This window comes from Rattus rattus, chromosome 7 (assembly GCF_011064425.1).
Source record: "Rattus rattus isolate New Zealand chromosome 7, Rrattus_CSIRO_v1, whole genome shotgun sequence".
Lineage (NCBI taxonomy): Eukaryota > Metazoa > Chordata > Mammalia > Rodentia > Muridae > Rattus > Rattus rattus.
The window spans coordinates 64,867,087-64,888,711 of NC_046160.1; the positions used below are offsets into that span (position 1 = coordinate 64,867,087).

At 40.4% G+C, this 21,625-nt stretch overlaps 1 protein-coding gene across 1 annotated transcript in view; it reads left to right on the top strand.

Moving 5' to 3' along the window:
* Positions 1-18,810, top strand: part of Scfd1 (sec1 family domain containing 1) — a 75,450-nt gene extending 56,640 nt beyond the window's left edge. The window contains exons 19-25 of the mRNA XM_032907710.1: positions 64-139; positions 5,696-5,749; positions 9,398-9,450; positions 11,245-11,278; positions 11,877-11,942; positions 13,382-13,450; positions 18,617-18,810. Of these exons, the coding sequence (XP_032763601.1) occupies positions 64-139; positions 5,696-5,749; positions 9,398-9,450; positions 11,245-11,278; positions 11,877-11,942; positions 13,382-13,450; positions 18,617-18,640 (376 nt within the window). The 3' untranslated portion in view covers positions 18,641-18,810. The remainder of the gene's footprint in view (positions 1-63; positions 140-5,695; positions 5,750-9,397; positions 9,451-11,244; positions 11,279-11,876; positions 11,943-13,381; positions 13,451-18,616) is intronic.
* Positions 18,811-21,625: the final 2,815 nt, after the last annotated feature.

The window sequence follows — 21,625 nt, forward strand, 5'->3', positions numbered from 1 at the left end:
AAACATTGTGTCAGCAGCAGTCTATACTTAATGCCGTCTTCATTTGTCTTTTGCCCTACCCAGTCTCTTGTCCCGAGTCATGAATACAGGATCCCAGTTTGTGATGGAAGGCGTCAAGAACCTGGTATTGAAGCAGCAGGTGAGTACACTTGAAATGTAGATGTTGATAGGTTCACTACCTAGGCAGAGAAACTTCTGGATTTATTCAAGTAAGAAGCATGAGGAGAAAACTAGAACCATAGGGTCCTTATTGGCATAGTAGGAAAATGAGATTTCTTTTTTATGTGTAGTTTAGAACTCTATGGCTATTTTTTTTTAAAGATTTTCTTATTTGAATTGATGACTTCCCATTTTTCTTTTATCATCCATTTGTTGTTGGTTTTTTTTTTTTTTTTTTTTTTTTTTTTTTTTTTTTTATATAAGTACACTGTAGCTGTCCTCAGACATACCAGAAGAAGGCATCGGATCTCTTTACAGATGGTTGTGAGCCACCATGTGGTTGCTGGGAATTGAACTCAGGACCTCTGGAAGAGTAGTCGGGTGCTCTTAACCACTGAGCCATCTCTCCAGCCCGTTGTTTTTTTTGTTTTTTTTTTTTTTTTTTTTTTTTTTAAATAACTGTAACATCTCTGGAAAATCTAAGATACAGTGTTTCTCCTCAGTACCGAGATACAGGTTTCTCATCAATACTGAGATAGTGTTTCATGTCAGTGCGGAGATGGACTGCATCTTTACTGCTTAGAAGAGATTTGGTTTTTGGTTTTTTATATCCCAAATGTTTTCCCTCCTCCTGGTTCCTCCTCATAGACTTCCTCCTCCCCCATCCACCATCCTCTTCTCCTCTGAGAGGGAAGCCACCCCTCCCATATCCCCCAAATCTTGGTCGTCTCTGTAGGAGTAGATGCATCCTCTCCCCCTGAGGCCTGACAAGGCAGCCCCATGCTGCATATGTGCCAGGGCCTTCAGACCAGCCTGGGTGTACTCCTCGCTTGGTAGCTCAGTCTCTGGGCGCTCCCAGGGGTCCAGTTAGTTGACACTGTTGTTCTTCCTGTGGTGTCGTCATCTCCTTGAAGGCCTTCAATCCTTAGGGAGATTTTAAAGGCCAAATTAAAAGACAGCTGGCTCTTACTGTTGGATGTGTCGATACCTGTTTTCAGAATGTTCTCTTTCTGAACTTTCTCCACACTTTTAAGATCTTTCATGTTTTCTTGTGGTATTTTATATAATCATATATGTATATTACAAATCCCATGGCACTTCACATAAAGTGAGTTTCTGGCTTCAACCTTTTTTTAGGAATAAATAACAAACGCATACCATGTGCTGTTGATAAAGAATAGTGAGAACTCTTCATTTGCCTTGTCCATTAACGCCTGGTATAAGATACTGACATGATTTCCTGAGTATTTGGGAACACCCTTGAGCCTCAGTAAAGGAGATGCCTTAGCACCTGTCAGCACCCATCCTTCTAAATACTCAGCCTGCTTATTTTAACTAGTTCACGGCGCCGCCCTGTGGCACCTAAAAGTAATGTGTAAGATTGTCTAAATTGGTTTGCTATTAGGTATTTTATTATAGAAACAAAAAATTTGTTTTAGAGTTCATGAAATACAAAAATTATCATTCATGTCCTTAAATTACTTTGCTTTTCATAACATTTGAAACTGTTAAGAAATCTGTTTTGGCATAGGTAATTACTTTTTACCAGTAACAATTGAGCCCAACAGTGGTGGCACATACCTTTAATCTCAGTACTCAGGAGGCAGAGGCAGGTGGATCTTTTGAGTTCAAGGCCAGCCTGATCTAAAGGGTGAATTCCTGGACAGACAGGGCTACATAAAGAAATGCTGTCTGAGAAATAAATTTCTCTGTGGTGGGAATTGAATTTCTCCTCTTTATATAACTCTTCTGCCACTGTCAGAACCATGGTCTTAACAAGGAGCTTGTCTGGACACAGATTTCAATGCCAGGTTTTTCAGGATGGGTATTCATCTCTGATCACTCCAACCCACACTGTAAATTCCTAGCATTAAGAATTTACTCAAGAGTCAGAAGGTATGGAAATTTGTAGTTGCTCCTAATAAATATTGCCAAATTGTTCTCCAGTGTAAAGTTTCTCTATTCTAGAAAAACCCTCATAGCAGCCCATTGTGACACTGTACTCTCCTGATTCCCAATATCTAGGGGCACTTGCACTATGAAGTTGGGGGAATTCAGGAAGAGTCCTCAAAAGAGACTGAGCCGCCACAAACTTAGAATACTGTAGTTTCTACTGCTTACCTCTATGAAGAGTGGCTTGGGTTTTTAATTGTTTAGGTTTATATTATGGGGCATGTGTGCAGTTGCCTCTCTCTTTGCACCTTTGCATGGATTCCCAGGTCACCTTTTCCTGCCTGTGGCTCTATAAAGATTGCTTTGGGATGTCTTTATCAGAATAAACATTTTAAGCTATAAATAATCAGGCAAGAGTTAAATTATCCAGTAAATTAAGAAAGAATAGAACTAGCAATGTTCAGTTTTCTAGGTACTAAGAGCTTTTTGTATTTTGTTTTATGGGTAGCCTGAGTTTTCTGCATTCTACATATCAACCTTCACATAGCCAGTTGAGTAATATTTATAGACTTGAATCCACTTGTGTAAGGATAATTATATAAGAATATGATGATGATACAAGTACAAAGTTGCATAATTTAGAAATCCCCACTGTCTTTGACTCATCTACCAAAGCAATTTGTCTTTAAAAACAAATTATTAATAAATAAAATACAGCCAATTAAAACATCCTGGAAGACAAATGCGATTGCCATGTATGATCTCTATTTAGGATTATTATTTGTAAGAAAACTAAAAATTCTATGCAACAGAAAATTTGAACTCTGAATATTGTATAATAATCATTTCACAGTATAAATAGACATCATAGCAGTATATTGTACATTAACAGTATAAATGTCAAGCATACTTTAGTAAAGTGAGCAGGAGTAGAGATAAGGTGTTGATAGGCTTCCTTCTAACGCCCAGTTACATTTATTTGGAGATCTACTGAAAGTTCATCTGTGGTCTGTAATGACTATGTAAGGGGCTTGTTGGAATACTTAGGGAGGACGGAAGATTTGCATGAGTTTGCAGCTTGTGGAGTTAGGTGTGGAGGGATAGAGGTGAGCCCATATAATCCCATTCTGTTGGTTTTCTTGGCAACATTCTTAACACTGTGATTGGAAAGGAAAGTCACTTCTTAACATTTTATGGCTTCCTCGTCCATACATGAACACTGGAATTAGTCTGTAGATTTGCTTCTAGCCTATAATCTTCAAGATTGGAAAACACTGATATTTATCCCTTCGCCTCTGTGAGTTTCTATCTCTACTCCAACACACTGACTGGGACAGTAGCAACCCTGCTTCCAGTCCTGCTCCCGTTATCAGCATCAGAGCATCTTCCCACACCCAGAACTACAAAGGAGAAGGTAGAGATGCTCGCCATAGAGCAGTCGGCTGTCTCCAGAGAAAACCCTGGAGACCTCTGCTGCAGCTGTGCGGTGTTAGTATCTAGGTTTTGATTTTGTGCACATCTTATTTCCAAAAATTATAACAGTAAAGAGGTCAATTTGGTTTTTTTATTTTTTTAAACCTTTCCAGTGGCTAAAATCATAAAACCAGTCTTAGGAAATAGTTCCCAGTATATAGTTTTGTTCTTCTGGTAAAATTTCTCCCTATTTAGAAACAGACTTTAAAAAGGATGACTCGTAAATTATGATTTATTGTCCATGGGACTCTGCAGCTTGAGTCTATGTAGTGCTTTCTGCCAGGCATTGCCTAGCCTAGGCCTTTAATCCTAGGACTAGGAGGCAGAGACAGCGGGTCTCTGTACTTCCCAGGCCCCCAAGAGGTGTCCACACACAGCAAGTACCAGGCCAGCCAGGGCTGTGTAGCGAAATCCTGCCTCAAAAACAAAGCAAAATATATGGTGTTTCCATTTTATTTCTAAACACCTGTGTCTAAGTGTAGAGACAATTGGGCTTAGACGTTTTCATCTAATTTTGTTTGGACTTCCTTCACTGACATTTGTAAACCGTGACAGTAGTTCTCTGCATAGAGACTGATGCGTTCACCTGCTGTCATTCACATGGCTACAATCCAGCTTTTCCCCTTTTTGAAATCAAGTCTCCCTGGCTGCCTTGGAAATCGCTATGTAGACCAGGCTGGCCTGAAACTCCCAGAGATCTGCCTGCCTCTGCCTCCTCAATGCTGGGGTTAAAGGTGTGCACCACCACAGCCAGCTATTCAAATCTTCACTCAGTAAAAGTTTGTCCTGCTTTAGCGTCTCTGTTATTTAACACAGCCTAGGGCCTCAGGAAGTCTCAGTTGAGAGACTGTCAGTCAGATGGATCTGAGCCCATGTCGGTGAGAAATTATCTTGACTCTTTACTCATGTGGGAGGGCCAGGCCTACTGTGGGTAGAACTGTCCATCTGTGGGCAGGTGGTCTTGGGCTGTGTGACAGCTGAGAGTGAACCTGTGAGCAAGCCAGCAAGCAGCATTCCTCCATGGGTTCTGCCTTCTCTAGCTAAGCTACTACGACTTGGAAGTATAAGCCAAAGAAACCCTCTTCCCCTGGTTGTTTTTGGTCAGAGTATTTATCCCAGCAACAGAGGGGACACTACAACAGAGTTTACTTACCTTATATGAAGAGATTTATTATGTAATTTCCCCCCTTTGGTTATTGAGGTAAGACACACACTAGCCCAGGATGGCCACTAACTCATGGTAGTCCTCCTGTTTTAGCCTACAGTGTGCTGGGATTACAGGGATAAGCCAAGATTCCTGACTTCCTTTTTAAATTATTAACCCAAGCTTTCATTTACACAAAAATAACACCTTAGTCGAGTGTCAGTTGGTGGCAGATATCCATTATTTTTATAAGCACTGTGGCTTCTATCTTGGAAGATGTTTCCTTCCTCATTCTCTGCAGCTGGAGGCTTCCCTTAGTCCTATGGCCATCTGTAAACATTGAAGGATGAAGCAGAAGTAGTTGGTCCTTCTTACTGGATTATAGAAACTATGGAAAACAAGAAAGAACTGTGAGACCTTGAACAATTTTACAACAGATTCCTCAAGTTGTAACATTACTTGTTGGCAAACATGTCATCATTTGTAGCACGGTTATCAAATACAGAACAAGATTTAATTTTACCCTTCCTGATTGTCTCTTATGGTACACAAAGATTTATCATAAAATGCAGCTTAAATGCCTCGATTTCTATTTATTCTCAGAGTGAAACGCTTTGTTTTTTTCCTGATTTATTACATATATTTCTCCATATTCTTTCTGTACTGTACAGCTCTAAAGTGCATTCAGTCAGAAAGGTGAGTGGGACTTGAGTGTAAAGCAGGAAGGGGACAAGAAAGTCTTCAGCTTTGTAGTGATTCCTTGCTCTGGAAATTCTTTGAAAGTTGCTTTCTGTATTACTGTGTGTATGGCAGGGAGAGCCACAGCATGAGTGTGTGGAGATCAGAGGGTCACAAGGAGCTTTTACACAGTTGTATTTTCAGGGGGACTCTGAGTGCTAAGGTTATTTACCTCTGATATGCTAACTGTGCACATAAACTTAGCATTTGTTTGATTGAAAGGTAATCACATTTATAGACTGAGCAAGTTGTTATTTTAGTATTTAACCACACTAATGTCTTCCACAGAATCTACCTGTTACCCGGATTTTAGACAATCTCATGGAGATGAAGTCAAACCCTGTAAGTAGCATTTACATTCTATAAATTCTTGGATGTACCAGACCAACCGATACAAAAGATAAATCCAGGCTGACTCAGTATTGTTGAACACAGCTTGTGAGAGGAGCAAAGAGAAGCATATTCTCAGTGGCATCGTGTAGCCTTTATCACAAATGGTGATTCAACCATTCCGACTAGTCGTCATCTGAATTAAATATATACTAAATCTTACATGTTTAATGTTAGTACATTCTAAAGAACACATTTTCATAAATAAAGAAAAACCAGGTGACCATCAATAATGTAAGAGAAGCAGACCAATTTAAGAAAATTAAATTAGGAGAAAATTACTTAGTAAAACTTGCAAATATTTCAGATGGCACTAAATTCCCTTGGTCCAAACAAGCAAATAACAAAGTTGATGGCTGGATTAACAATGTGTAAATATTATTAGCATTTCCTTGGCAAATAGTTGTCCAAGCTCTTTAACCACTGGCTGCTCCCAGTGGTGACTTAGAAAGCTGTCCCCATGGTTGAGCCGTGGCAACCAAGGACCTGGTTCTCTTGAGTCTGCCCATCGCAACCCTTACTTCAGGTCCATCTGAAGCCTGTAGACTTGGCAGTGGGGCTGAGCATTTCAGACCTGAAAAAAATGAAAATAATGTTTAGACCAGTGTGACTCCTTTAGTAATTGTTAAAACATGGCTATGGAAATCAGCAAAAACAATTTTTAAATTCACACATGTGGAAACTAAAACACCAGAAAATGTCCAGCTGCTATTATGAAAGTTACAGGAAAATTATATGGTATGAGAAACTTTAAAAGATTCTTCTACTGAAGAATCTGTATAGCTGGAAATGTCCTAGGCTCCTGTGCACACATGACCAGTTGTCTTAGAAAATACTTCATTCTGAGCAGTATATTCTAAAAGGTGGCCCAAGGATGATAAAGGTCAGAATACAAGTGAGTGTAAAACTGTAGAGGACAAAAGCAACAGGTTAAGGACACTCAGGGTGCTTTGTTGTGGTCCGGTGTGTCTTTGTACACTCTGACAATAACTATAACAGCAGGCACGTTTATTGTGTACTTACTCTCATTTTACAGATCAGGAGAGTGGAACAGGGTGAGTCGGCTACTTGCTGGGGATACGTAGCTCTTTCACTGTTACACTGCGTTAGTTAGAGTAGGAACTGTGTGCCCTCCACAGACTCACAGAACTACAGAATGGAAACTATTGCCGGTCATTTAACAAGGGAAGGAAGGTGAGCAGGAGGCACGGCTGCTTCATATAGCAGAGTTGAGATCACACCCTGCTCCTTCTGCTCCTCCTGCCCAGTACTAGTTGCAGCCGTTCCTTCCGCAGTCTTTATAATAAACACATGGATAGCTAAATAGAAGTTCATTTATCAATACTCTTGAGTTTATAATTAAAAGCACATTACTACAGGTGGGTTTTTTATTAACTAGAAGAGACTTTTTTTCTATTTTGAAAGCATGTCTTCATCCATCTGCTATGTAAGGTAGCTGTCTGCATTCCCAGTCCTCTCCTGTTTGTAGATAGGATTCCAAGGTGATTTGGCGACACTGAGGAAATTAGCAAAGTACAGTAAGTTAGACCTGACAGGTAATGGTGAATAACTGTGTGCACCTCACTGTTGCTGTAAAATTATATAAAATTCTGTCCTTTATCCCGCACTAGATCTGGCACCGCAGTGCCCCAAGATGTCTGGTAGACATCCTCATCTCAGTCAGCAACCATTTCACCCACTCTGCCTCATCCCACATCACACTGCTGATGGCCTCTCTCTGAGCCTGGCAGCAATCTCTCTACCCATCCAGTTCCCAAGGCAGGCTGCCACCATGCCAGACACACACATCCCAATTCCATGGCGGCCTAATGTCTCCAGCTGCCACACACTCTCTTATCACCACATGAAAAAACACACAGCACAATAACTTCTGATCCAATTGATAAGATATAATTGCCCACCCAAACACACAAAGCCCTGTACACATCCATCCCTTAAGAACATTCATAACAACCTGTAAGTGTGCAGAGAGGAATCTTAACATCAGCCTCCATGTTCTCTCCACTGCTTCTCCCCTCTTCCGGTTCCAGTCTCCTCCTCTTCCCTCAAACTTTTCTCCTGCCCACCCTTCCTTCTCGTCCATGACAGGCCTCGTTCTGTCTTGTACCTGCCTCACCTGTGTAACGGCATCATCCCACATCATCAGCACTTCTGGTGCTTTGAAGTCCTGGAGCCTGCACTAGGCCTGCAGCTCAGCTGATCAAGTATTTGCATGTTCAAGGCCTGGGTTGGTCTCTAGAACCACATAACCTAGCTTATCAACAAATGCCGCTCTGTTCCCAGCACGGGAAAGGGGGAGGCAGGAGGATTTGGAAGTTGAGGTCATCCTTGGCTACCCAGCTAGAGGCCAGGCTGAGTTACGTAAAACACTCACATCTTTACTGTATGTGCGTGCGTGCGCGTGCGTGCACACACTCTCACACATCTTGCTTTGCTGTGAGTGTGGGTGTGCCTTTACCTGTTGACCATCCTGTTGGCCCACGCATGCATTCCTGTCACTTAGACTTTAAATATCTCCTTTTGCTCATTGAATTTGTTGAAACTAAGGTAAGATTATCAGAGAGTCTTCATCTAGCCTCAGACGTCCAGCTGGTAGGGTTTCCCATGTGCTGAAGGAGTCTGACTACCCTGAGACCTACATTGATTCAGAGCATTGACTGTTAGGTTCAGGACTGAATGTTATCAGCATGTGTACATTTGTCGTTTGCCAGAGGTTAGGTTGGTTTGTTTGTTTGCTTTTGCAGGGGGAGAGAATTGTTTCATTAGTTCTGCTGTTGAACAAGAAGTCAGAGATCAGAAAGTAGTTATATTGTAAAATAGCAGATCTACACATCACAGTTCCTTTGATATCAAGAAGCTTCCCATTTATTATAAAGTTTCACAACTCATAGAGTCAAAGAAGCTTAGAAAGCTAAGAGTGTGGGTGACTCCGTCTGAGGCACATCTCACCTGGACTAAATTGAGGCTCTTTTCAGCTTTTGTTTATCCTATATTATACTAACAGTATTAATCTGGAGAAATTCTAATGCATTAGATGATGAAATGCTGGCCACATATACAGCTGATATCCAGTATTACCTACATTTTAAATTCTACGTTCTAAAATTGATCTGGTCCTAAAACTTGCATACAAAAGACTGAGCATCTTATATATTATGTGTTCTGTATATGCAGTAAAGTCACAGAAAGACAAAGTCCTAAGCAAAGCCCTTGGGTGCCTTACGTGGGTTCACGTCCTATTTCTGTTACTAAATGTGTGATCTTAGGAAAGCCACATAATCTCCCATTATCCCAGCTTGCCCATCTGAAACTGTGGATTAATAATAGGAACTGCCTGAAGGGCTGAGGGTCAGTGCATGGTTTCATGGAAAGCCCTGAAAATGCACCTTATTAACACATAGTAACGTCTCATTAAGGAGTAGAGAGATAGTTGTTACACATTCTGTGAAATTGGAAGATTTGTTACAATCAAATACTGTGCCAAACTGGGACCTTCTAGACCGGCATTCCTTTGTCATAGCATATGTCTTACTTTTGTTTTTAATAGACTGATGATTACAGATACTTTGTTTTTGATAGGAGACTGATGACTACAGATATTTTGATCCCAAAATGCTGCGGAGCAATGACAGGTGAGGAGCGTTTACCACAGGTGGTGTTGAGGGTTTCCTCTGGGAATGGAAGTAATGTATTATAGACAGCCTGCTCTTTACTAGAGTTCTAACTGTGCAGGACTAGTTAAAACCAGTGTGTATTTTTATCTCTTTCAGAAATAATCACTGGTAATTAGGATTAGTATCTTGTTAACCTGCTTTAATGTACACACAGTAAAATAAACTTAGCTGTTTACTATTTATTAAATGGTGTTATCATAAACAAAGTTGGGGATTTAGAGAAAGTGCTTTTAAATGACTATAGTTATTGAACTAAATGAGAAGATGGAAACAGTTGTTTAAAGTGGTGGTGGCAGGAGTGGTGGTTTGTTATGATCCAGGAAATCATGTCTCTGAGAACCATTTCTATAAAAGCATTTTATAGTAAAGCCATTCACTGTATAATTTCTACATTTTATGAAAGACACAATATGGTAATTTTCTTGGTTATGTTACTTTTCAAGAGTTAATTCATGGTAGTATGAAAAGTAACTTAAAAGACAGATAACAAGTAGGCAGAATTAGAAGGAAATAACCGGATGTCCCTGGATGTCCCTGGTAATACAGCTTTAGGACTAAGTTTCCTGCCTGTACCGGGTGTTAAACCTTCAGCACGCTTCTCCCAGCACCCCATATTCATGGCGTTTGGAAGGAAGCTCTAACTGCTAGGTTATTAAAATTGCTTGATAATCTCTAGTGTTACTCTTTTTCCTTCTGAACTTGGCAGAGGTGCTGTTATGTAAGAACTACTAATAACTGCTGTCACTGGCAAAAGAGAATTTGACAGCAAATCCCAGAACAGGGAATGAGGACTGACCGCCAGTGGTACAGGGTTTTCTTTAGGAGTGATGAGAGTGTTAAATTGGAGAGTGATGTTTGCACATAGACTAAAACCCATGGTCATCTGCTTCAAAGGGGATGCCTAACTCTCTGTTAGCAATTCTTCCTTGCACGCAGCTAAGCAGTAGCCATAGGAGCTGAGACTGTTTAATCCTAAATGAAGCATATGAGATAATTAGAAAGGATGCCAGCATTGCTAAAATAAACAGGCTCAGAGCATTCTTTTATCAGCCTTTTCCTGTGTTACCCCAACCCTGATTATTAATAACTCGGGATACTGTGCTATTTAAGTCTCTGTTCTCTCCACCTCCTCTCAACCTCCAAAAAACTTAAAACTCTGGAATTAAACCTTTGAAACATTTTGATAAGGTGAACAACTATCCCTTTTTGTGGAGTATAGAATAATTTAAACAGGCCACAGAAGTGAGAAAGGATGGCAGAGCCATGCTCAACAACTAAACAGTTCACATTGGAAGAAGTTGAAGTTCCCCTACCACACTGTGCTTTTTAACTCTGACATGTAAAAACGTGCGTTTCTTATGTTTAAACTGTCGTGTGTGGTAAATAAGAAGCTAAAGCAGAATGTAGATCTGGCTCCCATTCCCCTTCCCATGCTGAGGAAGATGCCGAAGGGGTGTCACTGTTTGCATGTGTGTGGCATTACTTCACTGTTCCCACTTTCCTCTCCTCATGGAGGCTATCTAGAGTTTTTGTCAGTTGTTAGTAGGATGTCCCGTTCCCTTGTAGACATTGAGATATCTACCTTCTAGCTCCTTCCTCTACAAAACTGAAGACCCCCTGCTTCCCAAGAAGGTGGACCTGGAATCCCTTCTTAATGCTGCTCACAGTGCACATGACCGTGTGTCCCCATACCCATCTTACCCCTAAGGAAGCCAAGGATGACATTTTCAGTGCAGTTTCTCTTTATTGCAGCTCAGTTCCTAGGAACAAAAGTCCATTCCAAGAGGTAAGTTTAACAAAACACTTCTCTGCTCCTAAAAACGAAAGCTAATGTAACCGCAGTCCTAAGGAAGAGCTAGTTGTCATAAGCAGAGCTTGTGATCAGTGAACGTCCATTCAGGTAAATTCAACTCTGCATACCCGAGACACAACCTTAAAGTCCTCAGCAACTGTATTGCTCTGTTTTTCTTAAGTTGACGCTATTTCTGACAAAATAGCAGAAAAAGGAGTCTTTTGGATTGCATTAAGAATTGTACATGGAATTTCTACGATGATTCCAGTGTTTATGCAGATGTGACTGTTTGCATATTTGAATACAGACACGTCTCATTGTGAGTGATGTGTTGAAAGTTGCATGTTGGTTTCCAGTGTTCCTGCTTACAGCCATTAATAGGAATCAAAGCCTAACCTTTAGCGCAAGCTCCTGCCCTTACCCTCTGACTGCATTGCATACTGTGGTTAGTCTTTGAGGCAGCAAGGCCTCGTTGGAGGCCTCGTCATCCTATCTCAGGTTCAGAACAGCTTCCAGACTGAAAGCCATGTTGCTTAAAAATTAAAATGCTTTAACTGTGTTTTCCCCCCTTTCCCTCCGTTTGTACTTTTAGGCCATTGTCTTTGTGGTAGGAGGAGGCAACTATATTGAGTATCAGAATCTTGTTGACTACATAAAGGTACAGTTGAGCCTTCTCATTCTGTCTCCTGCTGGTGTGAGTCTTATGTGATTAGACTATTAGCGTTGGCCAGGGCCTATCCTGACCTCTGTAACTACCTTCCAAGGGTGATTTTCTAAGTTATACTTGTGAGAAGACGCACTGAGTCACACGTGCCAAGGCAAGTGAGTCACTTCAGCCCAGGAATTCAGGCCCAGAGGCCACATGGCAAGCTATCAGCTCTTATAAAAGTAAAACTATAGAGAAAATTACCAATTTACTTGTTTTCCTGTCATAGTCATGATTCTACTAAAATTGTACTGGATTAGAAAATAATATTTCATAAAGTATTTGGTGCTTTCTTGATGACTTTAAATATTTAGAGACAAGCTCCCCTTCCAAGATTCGTCTCCCTTAAGATGGTTTATAGAACTCGTTTACCTAACAATGCATGCTTTACTCAACTGTATGGACTCACATCAGCAACGTACTTCTAAAAAGCATTAAGGTAGCACATTAGATAGCAATGAGAGATAGGATCCTACTGCAAACCGTAGAGTGACAGAAAACTGAAGTTACATGAGGCACTAAGCCTAATTTGAAGACCAAAGTAAAATAAAATCTATAGACTGGAAAATTGGCTATTGTTACATAATAAAGTGACATTCTCTAATTATGCAGTTGTTAAGGTATGACTGTCGGGGGGAGGATGGGGAGGGGAACACCCATAAAGAAGGGGAGGAGGAGGGGTTAGGTGGATGTTGGCCCGTAAACCGGGAAAGGAATAACACTAAAATGTAAATAAGAAATACTCAAGTTAATAAAAAAAAACAAACAAACAAACAAAAAAAAATGTATGACTGTCACTCTTTATGCCCTTATTACAAAGGCATTAATAGAAACTGTGATGTAACAGGGGAACACATAATTCCCAGGAGTCTCACTGGATTACTTCTCCTCAGTCATGCACACTTTTAAGAATCTGTGTCAGGGGCCCCCAGTCTTGCACAAGGAATGACTTTATGTTGCATGCACACATGTGCAGGCCTAAGAACAGGTTTGTACTAGAATACTTGCTAAGCTGAGTGCTTTAAAATTACACCTGATTCATTAGACTGTACATCTTGCCATTTACTGCTTTTCTGTTAGATGTTGAAAACATGGGGCTACAGCCCTTGAGAAAGCTTAGCCAAGCTAGGGAAAAGGAAGAAAAGCATTCTTGTGCCCATTTCACCAACTTATTCCTGTATGTTTATGCACTTTAGGATACACACACACACACACACACACACACACACACACACACACACACACACACACATTTTAAACATAACACCACCACCAGACAGAAGACTTTTAATAAGCCCTCTCCCCAGAATGCCCAGCAGGCTAATTCCTGGGAATGCTTGTACTGTTTGTGATGCATGGAAAAGTCTGAGTTCTCTGTCTGCTTTTCATAGGGAAAGCAAGGCAAGCATATTTTATATGGCTGCAGTGAGATTTTTAATGCTACACAGTTCATAAAACAGGTAAGTGTGCCGTGTTTTAGTTGTTTCTCTTAGTATAATACAAGTTGCTATTGGGTATCTCTCCTTCAAAAGCTATCAGTTACTCAGTTGAATTCAAGTCAACTGAAACAAAAGCTCCTCTGGTTATTAAGTTTCACTATGGGTATGAGGACAGTTCTGGTAAGTAACATTTTAATAAGGTTAACAATCGCAACTCTTTTGAAAAGGTAGTTATTTAAAATTGAAGTTATCCTAGTAGACAAAATAGAATTCTGTATTTCCTATATGCTGTCCACATGTCTGGAATGCTAGGCACATGATTTTTGGGGCTCAGAATTCCTCTGTGGATGGACAGCATATGCTCAGGTGGTGTGATGATGTTCACTTTGAATGGTAGTGGTAACTATAGTTACAGTTTAGTCAATGGGCTCATTTCCATACGGTCCTTTAAATATCCCCACTAATGTTCTCGCTAATTATATTGATCTTAGCTTTTTTAATCAGTAGGCACAGTCGCCTCATCAGTAATGTGTAGATGTCAGCATTTGGTGGTACAGGTAAAGGAGATAGCTTCTCACTGTCACCCCCAGCTCTCCAGAATTTCCCTTCGATTTAAGAACCAACTCAGGCCAAACCATGATTCATGGTTTTGATGCTGAAAAGAATTTAAGGACTAACAAGTTTGTGAAGCAGGAGTTGGAGGCTCTATTAAAGACATTTTACAGCAGGCTGAAGCGTGGAGTGAGGCAAAGGAAAGGTGTTCAGAGGAGAGTAGGGCAGCCCTGAGAATCTGAATGTGGCATCTCAAAGATGAGTCACAAGTACAGACCGACATGTGGCTTTTCCTTTATTCTCTGAGAATTTCACACATGTATGCATGTTCTTTGATCATGTCCAACAATCCTTACTCCTCTGTGTTTCACATTTTACCCTTAGAGCAGGTGAGGAGAATTTGCAGTGTAGGCTAACCAGGGGGGCGCCATTGATTCTCTTGTCAACAAGCCAGCTGTTGTCATGTTACTTTTCTCATTTATTTGTCTTCCCTCATTTGTTTTTACTCTTCCCTCATAATGTTTTGTTCTAGTTACTTTAATGTTGTTGTTCTCCTCCTTAAACTGAAAATATAAATTTGATTCTAATTAAAAAAGAAAAAACAACTCAGTATTTAGCGCCTCACAACTCTTCAGACAGAGGCAGGCGGATCCCTGAGTTCAAAGGCAGCCTGGTTTACAGAGTGAATTCCAGGAAACCCGGTGGGTACATAGAGAAACCCTGTCTTGAAAAACTAAAAAGAAAAAAACAAAACTCTAGAGTTTAAATGCCTGGACCTGTGTCAGCTTCATTCAACAAATGTGCATATGCTGTACTTTAATGAAATTTGAAATATTTTGTGATTTACCTTGTGATTTATTCTGTAACCCAAATTTTGTAGGTCTTTTGTTTAAATATTTTGATGTTTCAATAACTAATTATCAGGAATATGCACCTGTTTTTTAAATGTATTATAATTCCTTTTATGGTCCAACATTCCATCTGTCATGATAAATTTTCCTTGTTTATTTAAAAAGAGCGTCCCCAGAGGTGTATGCCTCAGCTGATGCCTCCGCGTCCTCAGTGTAGCACTGCCTAATACAGAGCCTGTACACCGGCTCTTCAGAGCAGGAGGACGCCACTTCCAAATGGGTCTGTGTATAGTAAGATCCTGTCTCAAAAAAAAAAAAAAAAAATGCTAATTAGGATTACTGAATTCTCTTTCTGCTTTTAGCTGTATCAGTTGCTGTATTGGGTTTTTTTTGTTTTGTTTTGTTTTTTTGGTTTTTTGGGTTTTTTTTTTTTTTTTTTTTTGAGCTGGGGACCAACCCAGGGCCTTGCGCTTGCTAGGCACTGTATTGGGTTTTGATTTGTTTTTAAGGCAAGGTCTTATGTAGTCCAGGCTAGCCTTTAACTCAGTACTCAGAGCTGGGACTAGAGGTACATGCTCGACAAAGGACTGTACACACCGACCCACACCCCAGCACATTCTGTATTACAGAGATATTAGGTAATGTATACACTTAGGATTCATCACCAAACCTTCCAGACGTCTAACTGCATGCATTACACATGCACTATCCTGGTGGTGTTCTTTGTCTTAAGTATACGTTAGCTGGTATCTTCTGCTCTCTGCTTCATGTTACAACTTTTTCCAACTATTTGCAATGTTTTGAATTTATAGGAATATATAGTTAGATTTCTAGTTAATCAATCTTAGGGGTCCTTGCCTATTAATTGAAGTCTTTGCTCTGTTACCAAATATAATTACTGACATAATTAAATTTATGTCAGGGTTTGGGGATTTAGCTCAGTGGTAGAGCGCAAGGCCCTGGGTTCGGTCCCCAGCTCCGAAAAAAAAAAAAGAATAAATTTATGTCTACAGTTTTACTATTTGTCTTCTGCTTGGGGTTCTTTTGTTATTTACTCCATGTCTTCATTTGGATCATCTGTAAACTTCAGCATTTGCTCGAGAGATCACAATACGGAATTCTTTGCTTATACACTAGAGTCAACATTGCCATTCACGTAGAATACAGAAAATGTGATTCTCTCAGCTCTGTCCTGTGGTTCTTGTATAATTTATCTCTGTACCAGTAGCCTTACAGGACAGTGGGAATAGCATTTAGTCGTAGGTGGTCACATGTATCAAAAGGAAACAAATGCTTTCCCAGATACTTGATTTTCCATACTTTTGTCTGCACTTCCAAACTCTGACTGCTGAGCAAAAACGTGTTTGGCATATACCACAGCTCTCGCATTTTCCGTCTCACCTTTTTTTCTTTGGGTCTTTGTTCTGTACACCTGGATAGACCTTTTCAGTGCCTTAAAGGTGCCTCACAGTCTCTCTGAGAGGAAGCCAGCAGGCATTTAAGTTGACTTGGCGCTATGTGATGTACAGTGACTCCCTGGATACGCTCAAGGGTTTGTTCTAAGACTGTGCTGTGCGTGTATTCACCATGACTGGGATTTGCTGTTTGGTTTGGGCCAGCGTTGTGGGGTTTTGGCAGGCAGTACTTTGGGGCTGTAGGGAAAACCCAGAGCCTCTCACATGTGAGGTATTTGTGTGCGTGTGTGTGTGTGTGTGTGTGTGTGTGTGTTTGGGCTGGAACTGTAGCCCTGTGAGGGATGTGTATGTACACACACACACACACACACACACACACACTTATATATATCCACACAGACAGACATATTATTTTGCTTGGAGAACACTAAACTTTCCAAATGCACAGTTTGTACTAAATGTAGAGAATTTTCAACCATTATGGCTTCAGATATTTGTGTGCCTGGGTTTTTCTCTCCTATTCCTTTGGGACTCTGTTTAGAACTCTGGTCTCAGAATCACAGCAGTGCCTAGTGATGCTGGTGTGAACAGTCACAGAGAAGTGTAGCACATACAGTTTGACAGTTGCTGACGGCAAATGCTTAACTCAGGTGCAGCCCAAGCACTGAATGTCTTAAGTCCGCAGCCGTGTGCACTAAGCTCCTGAGCCTTCACACAGGGGCCCCCAAGCTCCATTCCTGGTGAGCGCCCGATAAGGGTACGCCACTTTGAATCTTGTTTGTGTGGATACACACATGCCTCTGCAATGCAGTGTGCTTGTGAGGCCAGAGGTCCCCATCAGTGTTCCTCAGTAACTCTCTACCTGGTGATTTGAGACACGCTCGCACTGACACTAGACTGGCTGGTCAGTGGATCCAACTGTCTTTGCCCAGCTGGTGCTGAGATGATGGACGTGCACTGCCGCACTGGCTTAGTCAGTACCGAGAATCTGGACTCAGCCCTCATGTTTGCAGGGCCTGGGCATCACTGACTGGGCAGACTCACCAGCCACACTGTCTGTCTTTATGCTGTATTTTTACTGTACCTGGGCATTGTTACCATGGAGTACAGTGTGTATATATAGCACTGTATTACGTAGATTTGCAGTCTCAGAGCATTTCTATTCCAGGAGTGTGGTAGGCTTAGACCATGTAGGTTTCTCTGGGGCTTTTGTGATGAAGTCACCTAATGTTGCATTTCACAATACAAACACGTCATTGAGTATGTGTTTTATATCTTAGACCACAAATTGCTAAGGATTCTGTTCCTCAAAGTGAACCATTTATTTCTATCTCAAGTTTTAAAAACTTGCTCTTCTATTTCTGTTCTCTATTCTTAAAGAGGGTAGTTAGCAATTCCATTCTTTTCATGTGGGTTTGTTGAGTTTTTCTCTGCTAATACTTCTTTTATTCTTTATGAACATTGATTTTACTTTACCAATAGTAATTATTGCTGATTTTAAGAACCCTGTTAATTGGAAAATGTGGGTTGTTTCTGTCTTTTTGCATTATTTTCCCCATAAATTGGGTACATTTTCCTGGTTTCTTTTATTATTATTACCTTGCCTCCTAAGCCTTGTCTGTGATTTGTGGTCTGACAAAATGAATGCCATTGTTCTAAAGAATACTGACTTATAATTCATTAGGCAGGTTTTTTTTTTTTTAGGCTTTTTTTTTTAATTAAAATATCACCATTTTTGTCTTTCTCTTTCTTCCTCTGGCCCCTCCCAAGGCCCCTTGCCTCCATGTTCCATACATTCATTCTCAGTCTCTCAGACGGCTCAGGCTGCATCATGGGACTTGTGCGTTCATGATTTCCCCCATAAACACAGAATCCGCCACACTGCTTTCTGAGGTGTCTCCCTCACTGTTGCCTAAACTCTGATTCTTCAGGCAAGCTAATCAGTTGCAGAGCTTCTGTCACAGGTCTGCCTGTCTTGTGCAACACCAGCTAGAGCCACAAAACCAGAGTCATCAAGGTTTTCCCTCTGGGAGAGTTACGTCTATAGGAGTTTTTCTAGCCTTCCCAAACTAGGAGTGCAGTTCTGGGTTTCTGCTTCCTCTCCTCCTAATCTTTTAGGGATATAAAAGTATATGGCTAGCTGTTAGCACCTACATTTCTCTATAAAGTTTCATACCGTTTAATAGCTATCACTTATGCTCAGGGTTTGTTTGTAATGTTTATATTTACATGCCATGACTGTTATATTTGAAGCATATGTTAAATTATTTTGTTGAAATGTTTTGTTCTAGGAGTATATAGTAAGTAGGAAACCTAAGGTTTATTGTAATCTAAAAATGAAAACTTATAATTTCTGTTTTCATTTTTAGCTGTCACAGCTTGGACAGAAGTAACACAGAAGAGCCATAATGGGTGATCAGTGTGGACAGATGTAAAAAGCCAGACGTGTCCTTCTCCATAGCAGTGCCCTAACGGTGCAACCTGCGGAATCAGTCGTTTTTAAAGAAATTCTATACTTCATATACTGTACAATGATTAAAATAATAAACCATTTCAGAAGTAACTTAGCTTATTCTTTGTTGGAAAAATGAAAACCACACTGGGAGCAAGGGAGCCCAGTGTAGAGACACTAAACAGCCTACAGCTGTCAGGTTGTCACGCGCACCAACGTTGCCTGAGGGATTCCCCACTTAACATTTTTTCATTTCTTTTCCAGTGGTTTGCCACATTGCTTCTGAATTTTTAGGTGGCGATTTTAAAGCCACTTTAATATTTCTTCTGGCACACACACTCATATACATAGTAAAGACTGCTATTTATAGAATGTGGATAGGGCAACGTATAATTTGCAATGGACAGACACAAAACATTCATTCTTGAGAGCTCTGAATAGAAAGTAAGAATGTGCAGTACCAGCAGAGAGCAGTAATTATTTGTTCGCTGTTACTCACTTTAAATTAGACACTCGGAAGTGGGGCACTGAAGTTTGATGGCACCAATAATTAGAATCTGGAGTAAGATCTGTGTCAGAGTTAGGAAACATCTGCTCAGGAGTTAAAGACACAGCAGAAATTTTTGCAGAACAGACACAAAATGTGAAAAGATATACTAATAACCTTTGTATACTCAGTTACTGAGTAAGAAACTCTTGGATATTCCTACAGGATATTTTAAAATGCCGATCTTGCCATGGACGTGTCAAGATTAATAGAATGAGTTGTAGGCTTTTCACACCACTCTTACATTAGGGACTAGTAACTGACTAATAATCCAAAAGACATTAGAGGCATAACTTCCAACCCATTCTGAGAAAACTGTAAAACAACACACACAAAAATGCACTGTTACAAGTAAAGAGCTTAAAGTCATCTTTGTAGTTCAAAAACATGGTTAAAAGATCAGGAAACTGTGTGATACTTGTCCATCATTACTTAGAAAAAAAATTTCATGTGACAAAAAAAGGACCAGAGAGATGGCTTAATTCAAAGAATTCCCTGCTGCCAAACCTGATGCTCTTACTAATTCAAACTCACAGAGCCACACAGTGGAAGGAGAGAACTGATTTCCCATGCTTGTCTTCTGACCTCCATGTTTTCATATGAAAAAAGAGAAATTATTGTAACAGAATCAGTGACAGAGTGCTATGTACTGAATTCTGTCCCCTTAAAACTCACATGTGATCACTAATTCAGAGACTAAGATAGGGCCCTCAGTAGTTAAGGTTAAATGGACTCAGAAGAATTGGACACTATATGGTTAAAACGATCTGGGACTAATACTGAAGGGGAAGAAACACAATCTCCCCTTCATCCACAGTGATGAGCAATCCTTTTTCAAAGGCCGGTCCCAGTGACATTTTGATCTTGAACTGTACAAAATTACCTATTGGGGCTGGAGAGATGGCTCAGTGGTTAAGAGCACTGACTGCCATTCCAGAGGTCCTGAGTTCAATTCCCAGCAACCACATGGTGGCTCACAACCATATATAATGGGCTCTGATGCCCTCTTCTGGTGTGTCTGAAGACAGCTACACTGTACTTATATATAATAAATAAGTAAATCTTTAGAAAAGAAAATATCTATTGAAACAACCAGGTCTATCTTATTGAGGCAACCTGAGCTGGCTGATGCAAAGAAGCACAAACTTACGGCAAAACAGATGAAAATAATGTGAAAAGACACAAAACTTGATGTCAGAATAGAAAGAGGCATCACTCCTAGGACCACAGGCATCAAGGAAGTATAGAGGAGCCTACACTGTCTGCCAGGATAGAGTGGTATCCATCAAATTTACCCTCCAGCATAGATAATTTTAATACTGAACACAATACATGAAACAGCTGCCTTTAAGATACTGAAAATTAACAAATCGTGTAGACCCTGCAGAGAACAAATAGGAAGCTTTGGAGAACGCCTTGCCTACCACCAAATGACAGTGGACTTTGTGGTCAGGGAAGAAAGTATTTGACTTTACACATATATATGCACACAGCTGCTGGGAGCTAAATTTGAGTCTCTGTAAGAAAGTGCACTCCTGGCAGAGCCATCTTCCCAACCTACATAAACTTTTTCAAAAACATTTACTAAAATATACCACAACCTGGCACTTTCTATCAATATGTCTTTTATTTATTGAAACTTTAAATCAACTATAGAAATCTAGACCAATTGCCACAGGCTAGTTCCCCACACAACAGGCTCAGACAAGTACATCAGGCTTAATCAGTTTAGGGACTTGATCAGCAACTATGGGAAAAGGTTGGAGTACAAGAGGAGGTAGGGGGCAGCCATCTGAGGCCCAGAAATTCTCAGAAATTTCCAAAATAATTTGATGCTTTGCCTTTTTAGTCATAGCCCTTGATAAGTAGTCACTGACACATAGTATTTAATTGTTCATGGCTTCGGATGATTCCCTGAAGAGGAATTGGCTAGAGTTGTACTGCAGAAGTTGTGATCCAGCATGCTTGAGGCTAAACAGAAGAGTGGAAAGGGAAAGGAATCACCTAGAAGTGGAGCTGCAGAGGATATAGGGTCAACCTCATCTCACCTTGCCTACCCCAAAGCAAAGCCATGTCCTACACCTAAAGCAACTGGAGCAAGGCTTCCAGAGAAAATTACTGAAGACTAGCCAGCCAAGAAGTTCAGCTACTGAGGAGCTAACCCACATTCCCATTTCTCAGTAATGGAGGAGTTAACACAGCTATCATTTGCTCAGGGGTAAAAATCTTTATTGGGTAAAAACTACACAAATGGTATAGGAGAAATAATTTAGAAATAAGGTAGAAAGAAGTAGCTTTATTAGTAAATGTATAATTTCAAACCTGAAAATCCTTCCACATGGCTTCCAACCATCCCACTTGGTACCCAGACTTCTCACA